Source organism: Haliotis cracherodii, unplaced genomic scaffold (genome assembly GCF_022045235.1).
Source record: "Haliotis cracherodii isolate W230 unplaced genomic scaffold, xgHalCrac1.p SCAF_1, whole genome shotgun sequence".
In the NCBI taxonomy this organism is placed as follows: Eukaryota; Metazoa; Mollusca; class Gastropoda; order Lepetellida; family Haliotidae; genus Haliotis; species Haliotis cracherodii.
The window spans coordinates 32,276,218-32,301,905 of record NW_027266264.1 but is presented as its reverse complement, the minus strand read 5'-3'; the positions used below and the strand labels follow the sequence as shown (position 1 = coordinate 32,301,905).

Below are 25,688 nucleotides of genomic sequence, written 5' to 3'. Positions count from 1 at the left end.
TCATTCTTGAACGCAACATACATGTCGTTGGAGTTATGATGTGTTGTGCTTCCCCCAAATTGACAAGGCTCATTCACCCATCATGGCAAAGTACAACATTTGAGCATTTCCTTACATGGATTATCAAATATAATGTTGATTCAGAGATGGGACAACCTGTTAATTAGTCCACGGACGCTGAAGGCAATGTCATTAGTGTATGTGCCTGATGTAATTAGAGAGCTGGTACAGTTGATGTCCTTTTCAGTCTCTTAAAGACACATATTTCTCAAAGCGAGCTGGTGTATAGGTCATTTTCTGCAGTATTTCTGCAATATTTTCGATGTCAGTTGTAATCGCAACTTCAGATTGACAACTTCTGGTTAAACGAAACATGAAAAGTATTTCATTTCTATCACATGGTTTAAGTTCAGTGTGGGAGGAAAGTCTGAAGTCCCACGTTTACCAATTTCGAGAATCCTACGAGCACAGATTTGATACTGACAGATCATAAAGTGCCAGACATGCGATGCCTTAAAGTACTGCCAAGAAGGCTAACAAGTGGGTGACATCATGAGCATCGATCCATGTCTATATGGGTACACTGACACTAGATCTGCCAAACTGAAGTTGAGTATTGGTCTCAGGTACTTAGCAGTTACTCTGACAACCTGATGGATTGTTTTGTGTCTCTTTACAAAGCCAATCTGTAGGAGGGTTATTATCCAGTAAGCAGGATCAGAATCATATCAGAGGAATGTCAAAGCGGAATTACTCGCCAAGCAGTACCACAATAAAACAACTGTGCTTAAAGACAAAATACCGAAACATCAACCCATTTGAATCTACAAGGAGAATAAAAGTGTGTAAAATAAAAAAGTATCAAAAAGAGTAAAAAATGAATAAAATCATTTTCTATCAGAATTTATACACAACTACGTGACTTTTCTATGCAGACAAATATCTGAAATTAAGATATTTTAATACAATGTCATTTTGAACGTTTTATGAATTCTCTGTTTCTGTTTACAAACTTGATTAACGTTAAATATTTTCCGACTTTCTCCAAAACTGAAAGATGATTCAGAAGAAGATCCTGTGGTCAGTATTTAAACTTACACCCCATGACCGACAACTGAAAATATGTCTAATACAAATCTATATGGCTTGTTTCGTTTCTGGAGAAAATCGGAATTCATAACTATCAACGCAGCAAAGAAAACACACATGAACCATATTTCACAACAAAGTTTCCATATATGAGATGACGAGTTACTGGATGAAAAGTTACTTTATCACAACATGCACTGCTCAAACGTCCTATCCACAGCACACTATCAAAGATGTGTCAGTTGTTCCCCCTGCACATACAACTTACAGTACCCATGGAAACCTCGTTCACTATACCAGTGATAACAGCGAAAAAAGCATTATCACCGAGAGCCAGATCCGTCTTCACATTGGATTTGCAAACTTTTGTCTTTCATGTAGACGTGCCAGAAATGTATCGGAACATGCAAGAATGTTTTTGACCAAATGATTTGCTAAATAAAATTCGATGCATGAGTACACGCGTAGATGCTACCATTGTTCATAGATACATCCCTTAAATTTACGTCATTTTATTTAAATTGAATCATTTAATTATTTTTTTGACAAAATACCGAAACATCATCCCATTTGAATCTACAAGGGAATAAATTGTGTGTAAAATAAAAAAGTATCAAAAAGAGTAAAAATTAATGAAATCATTTTCTATCAGAATTTATACACAACTGCGTGACTTTTCTATGCAGACAAATATCTGAAATTAAGATATTTTATTACAATGTCATTTTGAACGTTCTATGAATTCTCTGTTTCAATGAGATATGAAGTACATGATACTTTTACAAACTTGATTAACGTTAAATATTTTCCGACTTTCTCCAAAACTGAAAGATGATTCAGAAGAAGATCCTGTGGTCAGTATTTAAACTTACACCCCATGACCGACAACTGAAAATATGTCTAACACAAATCTATATGGCTTGTTTCGTTTCTGGAGAAAATCGGAATTCATAACTATCAGCGCAGCAAAGAAAACACACATGAACCATATTTCACAACAAAGTTTCCATATATGAGATGACGAGTTACTGGATGAAAAGTTACTTTATCACAACATGCACTGCTCAAACGTCCTATCCACAGCACACTCTATCAAAGATGTGTCAGTTGTTCCCCTTGCACATACAACTTACAGTAACCATGGAAACCTCGTTCACTATACCAGTGATAACAGCGAAAAAGGCATTATCACCGAGAGCCAGAACCGTCTTCACATTGGATTTGTAAACTTTTGTCTTTCATGTAGACGTGCCAGAAATGTATCGGAACATGCAAGAATGTTTTTGACCAAATGATTTGCTAAATAAAATTCGATGCATGAGTACACGCGTAGATGCTACCATTGTTCATAGATACATCCCTTAAGTTTACGTGATTTTATTTAAATCGAATCATTTAATTATTTTTTTCATAAAGACATCGAAAATAAGCAAAACACTTTGATGACGGAATGCTGTTTACCTGCTTGGAACATGTTACCTTTTGAAATTCGTTACACCTTAGATGTGTTACCAGTATCATCAACATCATCTTTAATCATTACTAATTCAACCCACAATAAGAGTCTTTGAACATATATAGGTGAACACTTCAACACTATAACAATAACAACGATGCCATATAACAGAGCATACAAATATAGGTATATTCGCTCTAAGGTTTCAACACGATCAACATGTTAATCTTCATAGATACATCATAAATATATAAAACTGATACTTTGTATCAGCTAGTATGAATGACAGTTGTTTACAATAAGAACACATTATGATATCAAAATGATACATTTTGTCCATAACTGTAATCACAATATACACGTGACTATTGATTTTACGAATGAGGTTTCAAGTAAGATAGATATTCGTTCATAAAGCTCTGCATTTACACTGAAGTTACAACTTACGGACATGCGCTTCAACTATATGTTTTAAGGCATTACTCTGCATAAGATATGTCGAACCAATTGTCTCCAACTAATCAGCTTGTATGTACTGTCATTTTAATAATATTTTTCGATATAATTTCTTACCCAAATGAAGTGAAAAGTGAGAAAATAATTGAAATAACGAAGGAATTGAACAATATAATTCCGTTCGGTTTGAGCACTTCTGCAGTCGTGAATTTGGTCAAAGCTTGTGATGTGTTCAGCAGGGAGGGAACGCTGAGGCACACACCGTATGCCATCATTTGGAATCGAAGACATGTCAATCTCTAGTCATCTCATCTGACAACGCCCCGGGCCAAATATGTCAGCGTGTCACGTGAAAGGCAGGTGATGACATCACAGATTAGAGGAGGCGTTCATGTTCTCCTTCTTGCCCTCTTTGAAATAGTCACGTGGTATTGCCACAAAGGAGTCGTCTTGCACTGTTGACCGAAAACAAACTTATCTTGAAATTTCTTAATGTATGTATGTATACCATAACTACATCTCTTGCAGACCGTGTCAAAAGCTTTTCAGTCTACTAGCATGCAATTGTCTGTTGACATCATTCAGCATATTGTAGTGGTAATATACATACGGACTATTTTGAGCTGAACGAACTAGACCAAACGAAATGTTCTGGCTTAGGATCAGTTGCTGAAGCCGCAGACGGTTGACCATTCCAAGGTCGAATGCTGTTATCTGAACGTGTCATTTAAGGCGATGCTACCTTATGGTCTGGACCAGACAATCCAGTGATTAATATCATGAGCATCGATCCACGCAATTGGGATCGATGACATGCATCCACCAAGTCAGCGAGCCTGACCACCCGATCCCATTAGTCGCCCTTTACGACAAGCATAGTCGTCTTTTATGGCAAGCATGGGTTACTGAATACTGTAATCTATGTGTATGTACATATAGAGTGAAGGTTGCTAACGGTGTAGCCGCAGCGACGTCATACTTACGCAAAGTCTGCGCGCCTTCAGCCATGGTGGGTACGCCCCTGTAGGGATCAAAGACCCATTTGTAGAGCACAGAAGCTAGGACCCCTCCGGCGATTGGACCGACCCAGTAAATCTGTAACAGACATAAATTCTACGTTATTCAATGTCATGACAGCGCGTTTAATGTGTCGTGGCGTATTAGTTCATGCAGATCATGTAGAGAATGGATGAAGGGTAAACCTATCCAAACCGAGGTGGTCAAAACTGGGTCACTATCCTCTGATCTCTCTCCCACTGACTGAAACTAGCATTGAATAGTATCCACAAGAGATTACTGACCCGGTTGACTGAAACCCTATTCCTTCCGTGTCTTCTAGCTATTGTTGACCCTAATTGACTGAGACTCTACCTCTCCGTGTCTTCTAGCTATTGTTGACCCTAATTGACAGAGACTCTACCCTTCCGTGTCTTCTAGCTATTGTTGACCCTAATTGACAGAGACTCTACCCTTCCGTGTCTACTAGCTATTGTTGACCCTAATTGACAGAGACTCTACCCCTCCGTGTCTACTAGCTATTGTTGACCCTAATTGACTGAGACTCTACCCTTCCGTGTCTTCTAGCTATTATTGACCCTAATTGACTGAGACTCTACCCTTCCGTGCCCCTCGCCTTGTTGACCCCACTGACTGAAACATCTACCCCATTCCGCCCCCACTAGTGTCGTGAACCCCACTGCCTGTAACCCGACCTTGAAACACACCCTCTCCGTGAAGTGCATACAGTTCCCATCCCCTATTCAGTGACATGGTTGGTTGTATATGAGACGCTGAGTCTCGGTCACTACAGATCTCACGTTGTCACCTCCGGCCATATAAAGTGTAACCCAAAACCAAGGAGTGCCGCCATTGTTTGATAACAATCGTGCACGACAAATTGTTAAAGCAAATAAGACGTGTTAACTTATATAGCTACTGATATTATCCATGCCTATAGAACGTTCAGTCACTTCACATAGTGGATTCTTTCTTCGTGTAAACATGAAGGGCGCACTCCTCGAATAATTATACCTTTTTTGTACATCGAATCCGTTTCAGTGGAAGGGGATAACATCCTTATAACGACACTTAGTCCGATCTACCCTTTGTCATGGCACCGGACCCCATACAAAGAAGGGGTGTTACACTGTATCACGACACAGGGGCTCGATACGCATAAGGGACGCTACCAATAATCACGGCATCGAACCCAATACCATGAAGAGGGTTAGTCTTTATCAAGGCATCAAACTTTTGACGATGATAACATCATTTATCCGCGGAGATTCATACCAGATAAAGGAACTTACCCAGTGGTTTGCATAGGAGTTGGAGGCGACAGCTGATCCGAGAGACCTTGCGGGGTTCATACTCGCCCCAGTGTAGGAGATCTGAAGTAGTGAGTGATTGAGTTATTAATGTGGACAGCCTCCAGGCGTCTAGTACAGTCCTACAGGTTGCAACAACCACACCGTATGATGGTCAGATCTGGTTGACATTGTGGTTATCCAACCAATGCTGTTGTTTGTTTGTTGTTTGACACCGCATTCAGCAATATTCCAGCTATATGAAGGCAGTCTGTAAATAATCGAGTCTGGACCAGACAATCCTGTGATTGACATCATGAGCTATTGGGATACGATGACAAACATCAACCAAGTCAGAGATTATCTAGAAGTGCTCAGAGGCAGATATTCCGTGCCTGCAGCATATATCAGTAAAAATGTCCAAACATTAAATAAAAATATCAACTGGTATGGATTTGTAACGATAACTTTTATTTCACTAACATTAAACAAAGAGTTGTAAATGCTTAGTTTTACATTATTCAGTGGAATGCACTGTGAAAATACCATGTTAAAATACCTCTGAATTTAAGAAAGTAAGACCTTAATAAATCAAAATTTTGAAAACAATGACGACTTTCCCCCAGTGTGCCTGCCAAGTGCATTTAGTCGGGAATCCTTGCTAAATCCCTGACCTAGGACCTATTGGTACGTAACAATCACTGTCCTCACCGCAGAGAAGTGACCCATAGCAACTGTTAGACCAATGGCCAGTGAGGCGCTGCCGAAGTTGGGCCTGTTGGCGTCAACGGTGCCGTAGATGACGAACACGAGGGTAAAGGTGAGGAGCAACTCCACCCCAAAGCCCTGAGCCTGGGTGACCCCCAGGGCGCTGTTGATATTGGTGACGGCCAGGTTCCCGTGGAAAGCCGAAGGCGTCACGCTAAAACAAGGGATGACCGAAGATGACCAAAAGACGTTAAAAGATGGTACTTGTGGTTACCCTGCCTGGTGCTAAAACAAGGCCTGGTCGGGTCGGAGTCAGTATATTGTGTCTGAGTGGGGTATTTATGTTAAACTGGGACATGGTATCTAAGGGGGTTAGCAATATGAAATCGTCATTTGTCCAGACTAGAAAAAAAGCTGACACGTGCATGCACGTCGATTTTAAAGTGCAATAATCTTGGACGCGACGTTAAACCCCATTTAACCTCACCTTAAGCATACCAGGAAACTATGATCGTGGTTCGAACCCCATATTCCTTCTAATTATCTTTCTAGGTTACCCGTACTCGGGGGTTTCACCAAAGTGCCTGACCTGCATCATGTCTCGCTTTACACATGAAGCTGACACGCCGTGGTACAACTGCAATACTATTCATGTCGGGGTAAAGCCTAAGTCACTCTCTCGCTGACTCTTTAAGACCGAGGCGCGCGTGTTTTCATGACCTTTTCAGATTTTAATATTTCAGATGTACACTTTCACCTTTTACCCGGTTTAGTCGAGAGTTTTTCCAGCTATGTGGGCACAGCAATTATCAGTGGTTATCAATACTTTCCTGCAGATATTCATAGATAATTCATTTGTTATATGTGCGTGAAATTCCTCAATTATTCAGGGTAATATATTACACTAGCTTGTATCTACACGAAATCATTCTAAAGTTACGTATAAATCCTAATAATTGTTTCAAAACTGTCTAGATGGGGGAATTTATAAAGTACTGATAATAAATAATTGAAATTGAAAGTAATAAGGGTGAGTTGATTTAACGCTGCATTGAACGGTATTTCAGTAATATCACAGCGTGCAAGCTTCATGTGGGAGGGGAGTGATTTGGGCCATAGACCTGTACAAGCCTACAAAACAAGCTTGGTGATGACAAAAATATGGGAATCGAACGACCGATAGGCAGATCCTGATACGGCGAAGTGATGCACAACAACTGGGCCACATGGCGTTAAATATATCTTCACCATGATCTGGTCCCCATGTATTGTATATATGATCTAGATATTTGTTAGTTGACGCCGCGCTACAACACCTATAAATAATCTGTAAATAATCGAGTCTGGACCAGACAATCCAGTGACTGACATCATGAGCATCAATCTACACACAACCAAGCCAGCGAGCATGACAGCCCTATCTCGTTTGTCTTACGACAGGCATAGGTTGCTGAAGATCTTCATTGATCTATAAGTGGAAATTAATGTGGTAGTTGGAGCGGTAATTAATGTCGTAATTGGAGTGGTAATTAATGTGGTAATTGGAGTGGTAATAAATGTGGTAATTGGAGTGGTAATTAATGTGGTAATTGGAGTGGTAATTAATGTGGTAATTGGAGTGGTAATGAATGTCGTAATTGGAGTGGTAATTAATGTGGTAATTGGAGTGGTAATTAATGTGGTAATTGGAGTGGTAATTAATGTGGTAATTGGAGTGGTAATTAATGTCGTAATTGGAGTGGTAATTAATGTGGTAATTGGTGAGACAAGCATAAGGGTAATCAACAGCAGGCTAAGTCGACTAAGGTGGCGGGGTAGCTTGGTGGTTAAAGCGTTCGCTCGTCACACCGAGACCCGGGTTCGATTCTCCACAGGTGAAATGTGTGAAGCCAATTTGTGGTGTCCCTGCCGTGAAATGGCTTGAATATTGCTAAAAGCGGCATATCCATACTCTCTCACTCGTGCTACCTGATACAATCTATGTGCATTATGTTCATCACTGTGACCTGTCTTGTATGTTGCTAATGACTATTGATAATGAACGCCTACATGTACGTCCGCAGATAGTACTCTGAGATAAAGATGCATCGGTCTGCGAATCCGTGTCTGCCTAAGTCCGCTGATTGAGGGTCAGCATACCGAGCGGATACGGTAGGACACAACAATTTCCTGTTCCTTGCAGTGCTAATTGATAACTAAAGCAAGCTCGAGGTCAGGTGAGCTGGTCAATTTGCTAATGAGTTTCATTGACAAAATCTACTTATGTCAGAAACGAAGAGGGTGGAGTGAGTGGGCATGACTGGGTTTTTTTACATATAAGGCAGGGCGGGACAACTTAGGAATGGCCAGGAGTCCGAACTTGACCACACAGAAGGAAGCGAGCTACAAAAACATGTTTTATATCATTGGAAAGATCTCGAGGAGACGAATCCAAATAATGTGTGTCCCAGTGTGTACACATGTTTACAAGCTCAAAAATTGGCTCAGATAATGCATTACTGCAGAAATTTCTGGCAGAATTTTTTTTTTCTGCAGAAATTTCTGGCAGTATTTTTTTTTTCTACAGAAATTTCTGGCAGAATTTTTTTCTGCAGTAATATTTAGCAGGATTGTTTAAATTCAGGAGAAATAAGGTTCAATCATTGGATAGTTTAATCTGGAGTTGCTTTAAATGACCTTTTTCCCCCCAAAAAAGTTTTAGTTCACATGATTACAAGCACAAAAAATAAAACTAATTTCGTGAGATCTTTCAAAAACATATTTTTTCACATGCTATATTACAAAACATGTCCTTGGGCGACTTTGCACTATGTCTCATGGGTGAGGCGATGTTTCCAGCGATGGGTCCTATCACAGAAGAAAATAGCTGTATAGATGAGTGGATCCATATTGTCTAATATAGCATCAGATAAATTGCAGCCTATATGCAGCTTAGAGTTTACAATAGAGCCTACGGCATAAGACGTATAATGAATGTAAATAGTCTACTTTACTTACGTTTTCTTCTCAACATACTTGAAATGAATTCTTTTTTTCGTCTGGTCATTGAAACCTATGTGCACATATTCTGAAAAGATATGAAAAAACATTAAAATGCTTTTCATTTCAGTAATAAACACATTCCACATGCCTTAGGCCACATGAACAATGTAAGAGAGGTGAGGTGAGTTGAAATTGGGTTTAACGTCGTGTCCAAGATTAGTGCACATATATGGCGGCGTGCATGCACACGTGTGTGTGTGTGTGTGTGTGTGTGTGTGTGTGGCTGCTTGTACTAGTCCGGACTGATTCTAGCCCACTAAAATACCATTCCGCAGTTAAACATCAATACCCTACTCAGTACACAGTACATGACTCCAAGCTGACCAGTCCCCGTTTTAGCTCCCTAATGCAGAGCGTGAGACAGGGTAACAACAAGTACCATCTTTTAACGTCTTTCGGTATGACGAGGCCAGGGATTGACAATGTAAGAAATTATTGATGATATGAAAATCATTAATCATGTTGTAATCTGTGTGAAAACTTTTATAACTGATTATGTTTAAGCTCTATCTTTGTATTCTGCTTACCTCTAACCTAATCTTGTTTGTTGATAGCCACTCGTCTAAGTTGTAGCCAGTCCAATGTAGGTTCACTTTCTCCTTTTGGACCGATAATATTTTGGCTTTATACCTGTATTTGTTTTATAAAGATAAAAAATAAATCATGATTGAGGCAGAAAATGAAGGATAACATGAATTTCCATTTTCACTGTTCTGTAAATAACTTTTGCCCCACTGACATTTTCCCAGAATCTATTATTAGCAGATGGAAAACACAACACTACTGGAATACAAAGTGTATAGAAGTTCTTTTAAAAACAATAAGTCAAACCAACCAACTCAAACCACTATGCACTTCCTGTCAGAAAACATTTAACTGCTATCACATGTCTCCCTAATTTCGATAATACAATAACAAGTTCTTTTCAGTAACTATAAGCATGAACTGGACTTCAAAAAGAACATCAAATTATAAGAATCATACTACTCAGATGCTACTAACATGTGTTAATCTGCATGTCATCACATAAAATGTCAGCTTAAAACCCAGAGGTTTCGAAAGAGATGAAAACTGGAGTTACTTGGCATAGGTTGTAGCTGGGTAACAGATGGGAATCATCAGACAGAAAGGACATATGTTATTCAGCATAAACTCCAGAAATGGTTCCGTAATGAACACAAATGTCATTTTCACTACTGCCGCATAGCATTTATGTGAGCAATTTCAAGAGTCACAAAAAGTGTGATCCTTCAAGCAAAGTTTCTGTTTCAAAGAGCTAAAAAGTTCAGATGAAATGCCTAGTATGAAAAAGGGGGACAGACAATTGATTTTCAGTCAGGAGAGTTAAAGCAATTAATTGATATGAAATAATAAATATTGATACATAAGGAAGATCATGATCCATCAGTATCTTAGCAAATCGTTGCAATCTGAACATAATCATAAAAAAATACTTGTGTGAAACGTGATGAAAACAATTCAATATATGAAATTTCCTTCAACAATGCAAACAGTAATTACATACCAAAAGCCATCCTCCTCAATGCCTCCACAATCATGCCAACATTGATTTTGCAGGGGGACATCTATGGACAAAATCAGTGTTATATGTGTTTATATTAAAGCATGGTACTAAGTGGACAAAGAGGATTCAGTCATTTCTGTATATTCTATTTTGAAGTTTTCAATTTATATTTTAACAATTCAAAGCAAGGGCATATCAGATTGTTTGAACTGGATACTGATAATTCATATCTTATACCAGATGCTGTATGACAAATAAGCCAAATAAGGGAAGAAAGATACACAAATACAATCCACATTGTATTAACACAGTGCCTGTACCATTGCCTGTGTTAATTTCCAGTTTTTCACAATACTGATCTTGCTATAGGAAATGTGGTGATTATCATTTGGATAAGACAGTGAATCATTAGCTCTAATCTGAATGAAACCCATGTGGATCGTAATGTTGCCAAGGATCATAATCAGGGTGAGTCATCAATTTCAGTTATAGGCATGAACAGCAACAGTGTCCATGGCCCATGAAAATCCACATACATATATACACTAGCATATGAACATGTCAGTTACTGCCCATTATTTCTACAATCTGCTCACCTTTTTATTCTGCCGCCTTCTTTGCAAGTATGTCTCAACCTGAAAGAGAATCAAACAGTTGGTTTACATATATCAGGAACTATCTACCATTTTTAACATATTAGGGTTTAGTCAATTAACTATAAATCAGTTACATATATATTAACTTACCATTTTCTCAGTTTGCACAATCTTAGATGCCTGAAAATAATAGGTCAGATTAATTAGAAGCATAAAAGGTCATAAAAAGATCCTAAAATGGGTCCTTTTTATAGAATTGGTACTTAAAATGTAGTCTACACCAAAACAAACAATCAGGTGCTTGATCAGTCTGTCTGACATGTATTTGACATTGATATTCCTTTTCTATGACCTGGCACTTAGTTCAGAGAAGATGACAAACGGAAGTTTTATAACTGACAGATAGATTGAGGAACATTGCAGTGAGAGCATTTATTTGTGTTAAAAAATTAACTATTACCAAAAACAACATTGTATTCATATTCAAGACATGCAGTCACTGAGCCTTACCATCACAGCAATAACATTACTTTTCAAGCTAATATAGTAATTTATTTAATATACCGGTATGTTGTTCATGAAATGATTAAAGTTTAATTACCTTTCTACTCTTTTGTGGTGCTCTTCCTTTGTAATGTATCACCTGAAAATAGTAGTTTTTCGAAAAGATACCCTAGTAGGTACATAAAGTTACATAAATTGCATACTTCTCTTATCATAGGTATTCAAAATAGCTTATTTGATCATGTGGATCATAATAACTTTCAGTTACATACATGTAGTAATATTTTAGTATAATTAAGAATAACAAACCATGTGTACACACAATGTTTAATATGCACTGTAAAATGAGGTTAAAGTAGTATCAAATCTGACAAAGTACTTACTGGAAGATCCTGGCATTCCATGATGGGTAGATTCTAATAAAAGAAACATATCATATGGGTGTATGGTTCCATAATATGTTACTCAGTAGTCAGTTGAACTTCTCAAACAATTAACACACTTCACTTCACATTAAAGGGGCACTGATCTAACGCAATTCCCCGGGACTGGTTGTTGCCTTGTTATTGTTTTTTCCCAGTGAGTACCCGGGTGTATAGCAGAAATCTAGACTAGCTCGCGACCTCTGCTGCACCATTCGTAAGCGCATTAGTCACTTTTATGGATACCAGTAGTAATAAGGGCGTATGGTCACATTGATCAACAAAATGAAACACAGTTTTCGAGATAATAAGGAAATGTAGGTATCTTTGTGGGTAGCATCGGTAATGGTGACGAAGTTTTGATAAGTCACTTGCTTGGTAATTTTGCGATTTTCGTTTACACTATTTTGACTTGCAACAGAAAGTAAATATTTCACCTGAGCATTCCTTTTTTATAACGTGTGTAACATATTTATTAAAAGTCTAAATATTCAGTTATTTTACAAAGTGACTGAAAAACATTTCCATCTGTATTATTATGATAACGAATTCCAAACATTTTTATGTTTAATGTCATCACCAAAAGACTGAAAATGTTACGTTGAAAAGTACATTTCTATGTTGTTTGGCTTCTAATCCTACATAATAATCTGTTGTGATGTTTGTAGGCTCATTTGATCGTCTTAATCAATCTGAACAGATTTTTTAGTCAAAATGACTGAAATATTTACACATTTTATAAATTGCCTGAGAGAATCACATTTTACCAATTGACGGAAATATAAACACGCTTACAAAGGAAAAGACCTGTGAAAACAACGTCTATCGGGCATTGAAAAATTTCCCAACCAAGACGTAGAGAAACAAGAACGAATCGTTTCAAATGAAGGAAAACAAAATGCAAATACCATAATTACAACCTACCAAATTTATGTGTATAAATTTTAGGCAGGTTCCTTGTTCGAGGAATGTATCCGTGAATATCCACACAACGGAATAAAATCCCACTCGTCTGCAGCTATACAAAGAAACTTATTCGATGTCACGTGTCTCTGTAACAATCAAATATTCTAAAAGATATATATCGTTTCGGGATATTATAACCCGTGTTCGTTTCTCAACTGATCACTTGGATTGTTTCAGGTGTTTCACCTAGGTGTCAAGTCTCAAGGGTCGGCTGAGAAAGGACACGTGACAACTATTTTCATAACGTCCACGGTTCCTAAAAAATCCATTGAGTGATAGATAACAATGATTAATCAATCAACGTATTATTAGTTAACCCTTTGAACAAAGTATGTTGTTTTAACATCGGCACTTCACGCCATGATATGAGTGTATTCCCTTTGTTTTAGTAAACCTAGACATGTAAACACTCACTTTTGACGTATCCACTGTGCAATATAACAGTGATTAATCAATCAACGTATTTTCTGTTAATCCTTTGATGACTAGGAACGATCCGTTGATTTACAAAAAAAAGTAAATCAACTGATCATTCATCTCTTGCTGGGCTGCCACGTGCATATTACATAAACACACATTTCACCTCACTTCAAACCTGGATTTAGATTGAATAATTACCCCAGACACAATAAATGCCAAATGGGAACCTTTGTCAGGTAATCTAAGTGGTGCTACCACTAATTGTACCTGTAATACATTCATTAACTGAGCATCAAGTGCATGACGACAAATACACAAGTGTAGGGTTATACGAGAAAACGTGCATGACAACAAGGGAGTAGTAATCGTATTATCGACGCACTCCGAAATCCGAAAATGCTTTCTTAGTATCAAACTATAACCATCTGGGGTATTTCCAAATGACGACTTCCGATGAGCTCTGCCGGTCTTTTTGTCTGTTTGTTTAGGCTCAAAAAGTTAATTAACATGCGCCCTTTGTCGAAATCTTTATAGATCACAGTTCACCAATCAGTGTTTATGCAAAAATGCGTAAAACAAATATTGCCTCCAGCCTCCAAGTTTATTTAGCTGTCCTTGCAGACGGTAGCCCAGTCTCTGGTCACGCTCAGTTTCGTTGCGTATCATCCGGGTACTCACGGGGGAAAAAACAATAACAAAGGCAACAACCAGTCCGGGGAATTGCGTTAGATCAGTGCCCCTTTAAGTATATGCAGATACATGCAAAAAGAAAACTGCTGAATATTGGGTCAAAATAGCTTTATAAACTTCTGGCATTTTAAGTCTATGGCAAGATTAAGTATACGGTCATAAAGAAGTTAGTGAGTTTAACACCGCTTTTAACAGTATTACAGTTACATGTATATTGCAGCGTGTCAGCTTAATGTGGGAGGAAACCCCGAAGTGATGCAGGTCTCAGACGTTTACCACTTCGGTGAAACCCACGAGCACTGGTATGGTGCTGACAAACCTAGAACCGGGGCAAACCTGGAGTCGAACCCACAATCATAGGTTTCTGGTGTTCCCAGGGGATGCAACTCTGTACAGCGAATTGCGGTGCCATAGATGAGTAAGCCACCTCGGTTACAATAGTATGCAAACTTTACAGGTACAGGTGGGCTATCTGGGTTTCTGTTTCTCCTTTACTAACCTCATGACGTTCCTGTGCTGATTCCTCATGGAGTAACCCCTGCAACATAATGTCAACGTCAAACTAATTCGGTTGAAAAATGTACATTATATATAAATGACATTTTTTCTGAGGATAAATAAAATGCCTAGTTCAGACTATCCACTCAAAGAATCAGCAACTGGGCTTCATTGCTCATCCAATATTAGGAAACCTGTACATGTCATGTAGGTTGCTGTTGTCATCATGTCACCGCTAATGGCCTCATGACCAAGATGAAATAATTAAGTAATTGTCCCTGATAAGCCCCAAACATAAAGTAAAAGTATTAGCTCATATGAGGTGACATGGTTCATTTTCATTGAGTATGAATTGTTGTAACTCACCTGAACTAGGGTCACTTGTAGGTCCTGGTCATCATCATTGAATGCGTAAACCTGTAAACAAGACAATGCAACAAATACAGAGGTCCTTATCATATATCTCTTATTTTGTAGGAGAAGATAGGGCTCTTATGCTACTGAACTGGGGAATTTCAGGTTAGAATTGGTCCACAGCAACCTATGTTGACAGTGTCATGGCATGGTGGCATGGATTGTTGCTCATAACAACAATCACCGGACCAGGCTGTCTTCAAATGGCTTGAATATTGCCAAGTGTGGCATTAAATAACACGAGGGACTGAACTTGTCATGATATACATAATGCACAAACCACCCAGAGCGCCATGCGGCCAGCCTGGTACAGGACTAGGCTGCTCCTCAACACTGACACCAGCTGATCACTGCGCCGGAATGTATATTTGGCGTTGCTGTTCAATTTCGAATTTCCGATAGGCCTGTCTCTACTCAAGAAAATAAAGAAATGTCTTGAATTTCCGACAGCATAACCTGGTGTCCGATCTTAAAAAAGTTCGGAACGAGTGTGAAGCCATGATAAGAAATATTATTATTAATGATTGAAGCCACCTTCCCAAATGTGTGTGCTGCATAAGCTGGAGTGGTTCCCCTTTGATTTTCCAAAATATGAATCGACAAACGAAAAGAAAAGTAACTCGGCCACCCCAGGGACTAATGATATTTTATCATTATTGAAGTATACCGTATACAGTCTGATTGATGAGTGACCAGGTGGAGAACCAACACCCTCCCTAAACCCTCCCCCCTCCCCATAGTAGCACGCTCACGGTTTTCAATATATACAATAACATACTAGATGCGAACTGTTTAACTGACAACTGTTAATTGGTATTGGTCAAGCCTCAGTGAATTTGCTTTTGGAGTGTGTGTGTGTGCATGGGGGGGGGGGGGGGGGGAGGACAAGTCGGAATAAGGATAAGATAATGATCACATAAATTTTATTGGAGGCTTTGAAAGTTGAGGATCGGCGAAACCGTAACATACAGTGTAATTAACAAAACGATCACATGGCATGATAAAGGTGGCGCTGATAAACAATACCCTTCGACCACGCGCGCGAGACAATGTATCACCGTATGAAGTGACAATACCCGAGAAAATTTAATTGCCTTGTTGGCAGGAAGTCTGGCGGCACAGCACGTACAATATGCATCGCGTGGGTATTCCAAATCGTCCCCCCCCCCCCCCCAGCACCAGCTTTGATGGATATGTGTTGATTTTAGGAAAACATTAATACAAATTTGTTATATTCATAAACATCAGGTCTTAATAGTTATTTTTATCGAAATAATTCGAACGTTATAAATAACAGAGTAGCTCGCATGTAAATTATCTAAATACTGCATGGATTGGTAACCGTGTTTTCACTTTCACCGATCACCACAGGCAAATTCATACAGCTACACAAACACAACAAGTGTCGCCATACAGCAACAACACGTAGACAGTATACAAGACATAATAAAACCACAGGAGATGGATCTATCTCCTTTTCAGATTAGTTTGTTTGCGTATCTTTTATCAAAATTGGTAGAAATAAATACGCTACACTTAGACTCTTACAAAACGCGTTTCGCATGTCAGCAAAGCCACACATTTAAATTGTATATTTCCATGTTCTAGGGTCGGCGTATCCAGAAATAAAACAATACATATTTTGACGACTTACCTGTATCGTAACTGCAAGACGGTAACCAGACGTAACATTGCTGACTGCGCGTGGTTCGGGATCTTTGCTGTGGCTGAAATAAAGAGTGCAATTTTTCACAGAAAGAGACCACGTTGCTTGTGCCATTGTGCAAAGACTTTTCAGGAATGCGAAGGTACTATTCTGAATATACACGAATATATACAAGTCACAAGACAAAGAAGGTATTTACATGAAATATATTTCAAATCTCGATGTTAGAGACCCTGAGAAATGTAGATTTAACCTAATCCAATCCAATCAAGTGTTACTATCATTCATTACAAATGGATAATACGATATTGCATTGTAGAGTGGGTAATTATAGCTACCTGAAGGAGCAACCATTTGTCCACTCTTTGAAGTTGCCGCCAAACCGGACGCGTAAATGTAACTCGCAAGAACACTGTGTACACAGCTTCTTTCTAAATTTGGAGAAGCGTAAGTGTGTTGAAAGAACAATATGAATGTAAGTCAGGCATGAAGTTGCACGGAGGAACCGATGTGAGACTTTATAATCCGACAGTTGTTCATATATGTTATTTAATGCGTGATTGGTATTACCGCTTAACATGTAGGTTTGTATTTATAATAAAAACTATTCGTTTACATTTGCGATACAATATAGAATGTTGAAATAGTTTTGTCCGGATAGCAACATAACTGTTGCATGGGATATGTTGATTAATGATAATACTATATGAAAATTCCTCGAGCTGACTTACACTATGGATAGTGTACAAGACAACAGTTATAGAACATCACGTGTTAAGGTTGATGGAAACGGCAAAATATTTATTTACAATATATGTTTTTCCAGGGGAAGAGCCTGTTACAAAGTCTATGTCTAAAAAAAGAGTAAACTCGCTCCTTGTCGGACAAAACTAAATGTAATTAGGATAACTACCTATGTACATTATCAGTGGATTACTTGAATTAATATCAAATTGTAACCTGAGATGCTGGTGCCAAACCTTACAACAGACTACGTGACCACCCAGTGAACACTCAAGGGGGCGTGATATACACCCTTGTGTTTGATTTGCAAAAAAAATCAGCCGTGGACGCCCGACCATAAAAATGGTGTATAAAGATTTAACCCTACCGTGTGCGAAATACGCATCAGTCGAAAAGCGCACGTTAAATCTCCAAAGTAAGTAAGTTTAACCCTAATTACGTATCGTTAAATCTTCGAGAACGTTCAGTCAGGCGGTCAAACGATAACTATTCAACAAGTAGGTAAATCACATCGAAAACCCAAGTTCTGGTCGCAGTGAGAAGCTCTGGATGCCTAAGCAGGGTTCACCAGCTCTGCTTCAACAACGTTATCATGGGTAAGAAACATTTTATTCTATTTTTGTAAACCAAACACTGTATATATCTTGAATAACGTTGGCCTTCTGTTTGTATCATGGTTTCTTTATGAACATATTCATCGAACATGTTGCTACCCATTACAGATATTACAAACCTCATCAACAGTCAAGACAGACACCTTTCTTCAAGAAATCTGCCCAAAAAGAAAAGCACTGAAATTGGTAAGTAATGTTTATGTGCAATATGGTTAAATATAGTTCATTTATTGCATCAGCAATATTAGATAGAGTTGAGCTACGAACGCGAAAATAAACATGTCAGGCGAATGTAGGGGTGAGGTACTCCATCGGTCTTGCGTTTCGCTGGGTGTTTTTACCATCACCGGTGGTGTTGCCAATTTAAATTTCGTTTCGGAATCTAAGCACGATGCATGATTTTTTATCAAAATTTCAACATGAGCTAGGAAAGGAAGAGCCGAAGAGCCAGGGCTCTGTGAAAGTACGCGGATTGTGTAGCCTATATATGGCTTCACGTGACATTATATTGGTGTTACGTACGTAGTATACCAGGTAAGTGTTGCCCTCGTTGCCGGCAAGGCCATGACTTAATTAGGGTGTGAGTTGGTGGGTGGCTCGGGCTACTCTGTGGTGCTTACACAATAGGCGTGGGGCTAGGCAAGTTTACGAGACACACTGTCGAGTGATCCTAGTGATAGAATCCTTTCTTTGTTTTTTATAGGACATGTCGATATCGAATTTCTAAAAGCCCTGGAATAATGCAAGATCTTTATTAATAATTGCTGTTTCCAACTGGATACATGTAAAAGTGACCTTCAAAATGGAACCGAATTTAGCATGAAAACAAAATTCAATAAACGTAAGGGTTTGACAAGGAGTATTATGGATAAGACCTGATACTAGTTATATACAGTCACTACCAGTAGTCTAAGGCATTGCAATTCACCGTGCAAAGTTGTGTCCCTTGGGCACGCCAGAAACCTATGGTTTGAATCCCGGTTCGTCCAATGTTTCTAGGTTGTCAGCACCATATCTGTGCTCGTGGCTTTCCTCCCACATTAAGCTGACACGCCACGATATAACTGGAATACTGTTAAAAGCGGTGTTAAACCAAACTCACTCATTCAAGACTCACAACTTTATCGTTGATCCAATGTTTTCTGGTGCGTGTGGGGCCATGTTAGTGATGAGTCACAACTGTATATTTTAGGTTACCCAAACATGCATCATACATTTTTATTATAAAACGATATGTCATATTATCACAGGAGCAGTAATCATAACATACAAATAGGTTGACAGCATTGATTGCTAATTCCTATGTAATAAGAACGTGAAGGGGCCCTCACAAGCAGGTGTGTCACGTCTGATTACAGGTGAATGGGTTGTCTGATTACAGGTGAATGGGTTGTCTGATATGGTCGTGTATGATAACACAGTATCACATGCTGAAAGTAATTAGTGCTATTGCACATACACAGTATCAATGAATGTATTTTTTTTAACTATTGTTTCATTATTACTACCAAGCACACATTTGCTATCTGCATAATAAACCTAACTTATTTCTCATCAATTTACAAACAAGTTAAACATTATTAATTTTCATTGAAATAACTTGTTGATACAATAAGGCAAAACCTTCATATACGTATATGAATAGACTCCATTCTCTATGCAAAAGCCAAAAGTTGAATGTTGTGCTTACGAAAGGTTGGGAGTGTCAGATCATATGTACCTGGTAACTGTTTTGGGGACAAAGTGTCTTAAAACATAACTTAGGATTTATTCATGTTCAAGGCATCTATTCTCAAATCTCACAAATCATCATCCTTGGTACATAGTTTTTCAACCAAAATTTTGTGAAACAGGAATAATCTTGTGAAAATGATAACATGTTTTTGCTCCCTGAGGTAACAAGGTTATCAAAAACATTGACAAGAATCATTGGTCACCAGTCAGAATGTGGATAAGGATTAAGGTACTTTGACAGAATCATTCGTTCTTAAAATCGCGAAATGGTCATTACAAAGCACATCGATAACAGAATTGCGTGGCATAAATTGTGGTTGTAATACAGATGGGATCATGCACTATGAGAGATTCAAATCCACACATCTGTTTGTTTTTATGAAGGCTCACATTTTGCTATTGTGTTTTATCTCTGCCTGTTTATTTGTCTTTACTGTTTTAGTTCAATTTAATATCCATTTTGATACAAATATTATTAAGTAAGTGAAATAGCCACAAGTTCAAAACATACTTTACATAACTTGTTAACTTTAATATGATATATTGTGTTTACATGTTTTAAGAGTTTGGCATACTAAAGTAGTATGCATAAGAAAAAGACAATGAATAGACATAGTCTGATGTTTGTCAGGTCATTCATACCATTCAGTGTATTCATATTATTATTTCACAAGGGGTTTGTCAGCTAGGTTAAATGTAAGTTTAGGAAAGCGGACAAAAAATCATGTTCATGACTGTCCATCAGTGTAAAATGCATTAAAAAGTCTATTAAAGTCTCGTCACTAACATTGATTTCAGATGTAGAATACGACTTAATCTTGACGTGCCTATTTTAAAGTTTTATGATAACAAGAATTTTAAATGGAAGAAATTCAGTAGTCATTGTTAGGGTTATGTAAACTAGATAAATATCTAAATAGATATTTGTAACTCTTGAGTTAAATCTGATAATGATTAACATAACATTCTATTATACAAAATGTTCTTTTATGGAAGCATGTGTACAATGCATGAAAGACAAAGTTGATATTCACGAAAAAAAATTTCAGTAGTGAAATCGTGAGACAAATCAACAATAATTCTTTTTCACAAGCAGTGCTATAAAAGAGATGTTTAATTGATGTTTTATTAAGTTTTTGGATAACCATTAACATTTCAAGAAATCTTTAATCGTAAGTTGCCCCTGCACATCCTTAATGTTTGTCTGCCCTGTTTGCTGATCCCTAAAAGATACTTACATTACATTAATGGCAGATTGCCTTCCAAATATGATGTTTTTATTGGTAATTCATGTTTTATATAAAAATACACATTATAACTTATTTCTACTTATGTCATACAAAAGCAATAACTGCTGATATAGGTTTAGGGAAAATGAATGTAATTTAATAACCAACTGGATACTTTTTACATTATTATTTTAGGGGCGGTCGGGTAGCCTAGTGGTTAAAGCGTTCACTCGTCACGCCGAAGACCCGGGTTCGATTCCCGACATGGGTACAATGTGTGAAGCCCATTTCTGGTGTCCCCCGCCGTGATATTGCTGGAATATTGCTAAAAGCGGCGTTAAACCATACTCACTCACACACACACATTATTATTTTAACTGCCCATTCAAGCAACAATAAAAAACCACACACTTGCGATTCTTATGTCAATTGTTTAAACTTCAATATTATTTAAAAATATACACTTGGAAATAAAAAAGTTGGAATAATTACATCAGCTTGGAATAATTACGTGAGATAATACTGTTTTAATATCTCAAAGGTTTAATTTTTTTATATACAGCAACATGCGAGCGCGACTGTAACACTGATGCAATTATAGGATCTATAGGCTACATGTATCTGAGAGAATTTGATTAATCTTGACAAATGTTGTATGATTTATTCATCATTCTTGTTGTGAATTTCAACCAGTTCCGAACACTACAGCTGGGGCACTCACAATATGGCCCAAAACATACAGTTTATGTTAAGTGCGCACGACATTGTCACAATACTTAATGATAGAATACCATTTTGAAAATACATGACACTGATCTTACTGCATCACAGTTTTGTGAGATGTTTGTTTATGAATGTTTTTTGTATGGCATCATCAAAATGTTTAAAAATCAAGTTTTCATTAAAACATGACATTTTCAGTATTACATGACATTTTCAGACTAACTAGTGTCTTTAGACTTGAAATTAATATCATTCCCATGTTACTGTCACTTTATCTAACTCTATTAATACCTATATATATGCTACCAATTTTATTCAGTATATCAGGAGATAAAAATACTGTGTTTTCAATGTTTCTCTTGGTAACCTGTAAACTGCACTAAATTGAACTTGGAAACGAAAACAGAGAATGAGGTTTCAAATCTGAAATTAAGCATGGATAAATCTACAGGTAACCGTGCTCCACATTAAAAACATGTTGTGTTTATGCTTGTTGTAAGAGGCGACTAACGGGATTGGGTGGTAAGGCTAATTGACATGGTTGACGCTTGTCAACATATCCCAATTCATAGATTGATGTTCATGATGTCAATCACTTTATTGTCTGGTCCAGACTTCTGTACAGACCACCGTCATATAGCTGAAATATTGTTGGAGTGCAGTGTTAAACAAGAAAGTGAACAAACAAACAAAATCACCGACAGTGGTGCTGTATATGCTTAAACAGTTTGTTTACACATAGGTCAGGCATTGAAAGCATGTAGCACAAAAACTACCATGAAGTGGGCACCCCAAAAGAAAATTAAGCTAGCCACTAGGATGACATATCACTCACTGTGACACAAAAGATATGACGTAACATTTCGAAAATGAAAAGTGCCAATGTCAAGCCCTCTGTTGTCCTCAAAACTTGAAATTCATTCTCTCTGTAGATTTTTATGGTTTTCTGCACAAAATGTATTGCCACACATCCTTTCAATATTGTAGTGAAACTTTGCATGTTGTATCCTATAAATATAAATATTTTAAAATGCTTATAGACAATGACTGTAAAAAAGTACTACTTTATAAAATATTAGTTTCCATTTCAAAACAGCCTTTTTAATAAGAGGGGGATTATTGTGATTTCATAACCTGATTGTCCAATCAGAATCAAGTTATTTCCATCAAGTATTTGTGGGAAATCAACTCATCAAAAATGGAATTGGAATTGACTGCCACTTAGCCGTCTTAGATTTAGAACAAATGTTCTCCAAAACTTCAAGTGTGTTGATGCCATAACCACAATATTGATAAAGCTATTTACGGCCATTACTTCTAAAGTCATTTCTGTTTGAAAGGTGATACATGTGCTGTAATTTTCGTGCTCTAATGAAATCCAGTATGTAGAGATTGTAATGGGGATCATCACAGATTCTGTTTTCGTAATGTTTTATATTTTGACCATTACATGCCCTTAATTTGCACTCTCTCAAAATGCAATTCTTTGCACAATACAAGTAATCTTCTCAGAGACCAATGGACAATGAAACATTACCTGATTGACAACCCCAATTTCTTGAATTGGAAATTCACCCATAACTCTGTTATTGCTCAAAATAATGACTTGTTCCTTTTCACATTATAATGACATAATAATTCTTCCAATATTAAGGGTGTTTTTCACTTCTTACTCCTCGGTGTTCGGTTCATGGTTCAGCCTCATACACATGCTCATGGGTTTGACGAGTGGTAAATGTCTTAGACCTACATCACACTGGGCTTTCCTCCCACATCAAGTTGACACGCCGTGATATACCTGAAATACTGTTCAAAGCGGCATCTAACCTAACTCACTCACTCATTCCAGGTGAGCGAGTGTTCATGTGCCACAGTGAATAAAAGAAACCATAATTATTATAAGGAAGTATGTTGCACAAAGTTATTTAATTAAATGTTACATCCAGTTTCATAGTAAGTCAATTTGTCCATGTGTCTCTGTAACTGATGGCAACCAATGAAACAACACTTTCAGTACAAAAGTTCCCCCAAAGTACTAGTTACATGTGCCATAAGCCAAAATTAGCTGCCCGCTGTGGCTCATTGTATACTCCTGAATGGAATTTGCTAATATTAGCTATATATATGGCATGCATCACAAAAGGTCTTCAGCAACCCATGCTTGCCATAAGAGGCAACTATGCTTGTTGTAAGAGGCGACTAACGGGATCGGGTGGTCAGGCTTCCTGACTAGGTTGATGCGTGTCATCGTATCCCAATTGCGTAACCTGATGCTCAAGATATCAGTCCCTGGATGGACTGGTCCAAACTCAAATATTTACAGACTGCTGTCATATAGCTGGAATATTGTTATAGAAACAAGCAAACAAACACAACAATAAGTTCACTGCTGCATCCTAGCAACAGTATTTTTGTAAACAAAAAACTAAACCAAAACATATATTACTGTCTACATATCCTATTGGTAGGGAGTTATGTAGATTCTTATTTAGAAACCAATGGAGCTTAGTATCCACAGTGCACATATATGGGTTATGTTATTGTAGTTTGTCCAGTAATATTAGTAAAGGATGTAATGGGATTTGTTTTGTAATGGGATCGTGCCATGTATGTCAAGACATTTGTTTGTACATTATATTTGTAACACACGTTTAGAAGGATAGAAATTTATCTTTGTCTTAGCTAAATGCTTGGTACGGGCCTGTTGAATAAATTCGATGTTTGTCTGGTAGGCTTGTCTAATTTTGGAGGCATTGTGGATTTCTGAGAATGGAAATTGGCAATTGTTATATTTGTATGACTATCCAATTACATTAAAGTTGCAATTTATGTATTGTTCAAATATTTATTTGACATTTCCAGGACCAGTAAAGCTGCAAGATTTTGTCGGCCAGTCAAAAGTGGACGCTGCAATCCAAGGTATCACTTTTAGTGCTATCATGAAGATAGTTATCAATGAAATTATTGGTATATGATTCCACATACAATATCATGTATTGTGTATTTATTCCTTGAGGCTATACTATACAATTCAAAGTAAATGCTGAAATCACAGCAGTGGTTAATATTTTTATAATTTATGTAAATTATTTTAAACCACATTAGAATTGTTTTGAAACAAAAGCATTTCATGTCCAATTGCTCATCCCCAGTATAAAAGAATCTGCACACTATGTTGAAACTTGAAAAATGCATAAGATTGATTTTTCTCTCAATATTCTCAATACTCAAATCAGTATTCTGTAAATAAACAAGTTTTGTACAATTTGATTTGTTTTCATAGTGCTAATACTGATGTAAATACTATTTTCAGGTGAAACTTTCTTTCTCATGGTGGGGCACATGCATGAAGATTTGGATCAACTGTTTAGTGTATTTGCAAGGGAACTTAGACAGAAGCCTGCAACAACCCGCGATGCCCTCCTTCAAGATTGGGGACATCCGGACACCCACCACCAAGCTATCAGACTTCAAGCCCTTCATGCCTGCCCCAAGGGAAGTGACAACCCTCCCAACTAAAGTTCAAGAGGCAATAGAGAAGAACAATGAAAAACTGCAAAAACAATCAAAGGTAATTTCAATAAATATTGCATTTCTTTTGAAATATGTATTGTGATGTGTAATATTAGGGTTAGTCAACGTTACTTAGAATATGTGTAATGTGGGCAGAGAAACAACCCAACTTCATGAGGTTACTATTTTTGCTTTTATTGTATAGATGCACTGTGATTTTAATTATGTTCTCATATTCTTTACATTTATTTTATTACTTTCAGATCACTCTGACAAAGCACCGAAGATGAGCGTCAGTATCAGAACAATAATGAAGGAGCAGCAAGTATTGCTGAAATGTACATATTTTTTGTCTAAGCTATGTGGCTAAGAT

The 25,688-nt window shown here is 37.6% G+C and overlaps 1 protein-coding gene, 1 long non-coding RNA gene and 1 pseudogene across 2 annotated transcripts in view; 1 reads left to right on the top strand and 2 right to left on the bottom strand.

Moving 5' to 3' along the window:
- Positions 1-3,097: 3,097 nt before the first annotated feature.
- LOC139476029 (aquaporin-4-like) overlaps positions 3,098-25,688 on the bottom strand; it is a 170,932-nt gene continuing 148,341 nt past the window's right edge. The window contains exons 3-6 of the mRNA XM_071259273.1: positions 6,019-6,229; positions 5,311-5,391; positions 3,985-4,096; positions 3,098-3,456 (exon numbers count right to left, since the gene is read on the bottom strand). Coding sequence (XP_071115374.1) covers positions 3,371-3,456; positions 3,985-4,096; positions 5,311-5,391; positions 6,019-6,229 — 490 coding nt within the window. The 3' untranslated portion in view covers positions 3,098-3,370. The remainder of the gene's footprint in view (positions 3,457-3,984; positions 4,097-5,310; positions 5,392-6,018; positions 6,230-25,688) is intronic.
- LOC139476040 (uncharacterized) lies at positions 8,806-15,162 on the bottom strand (annotated as a pseudogene).
- On the top strand, positions 18,421-25,601 carry LOC139476051 (uncharacterized). Its single transcript, XR_011654042.1, has 4 exons — positions 18,421-18,650; positions 24,665-24,721; positions 25,116-25,373; positions 25,579-25,601. It is a non-coding gene; the product is annotated as an uncharacterized lncRNA (long non-coding RNA).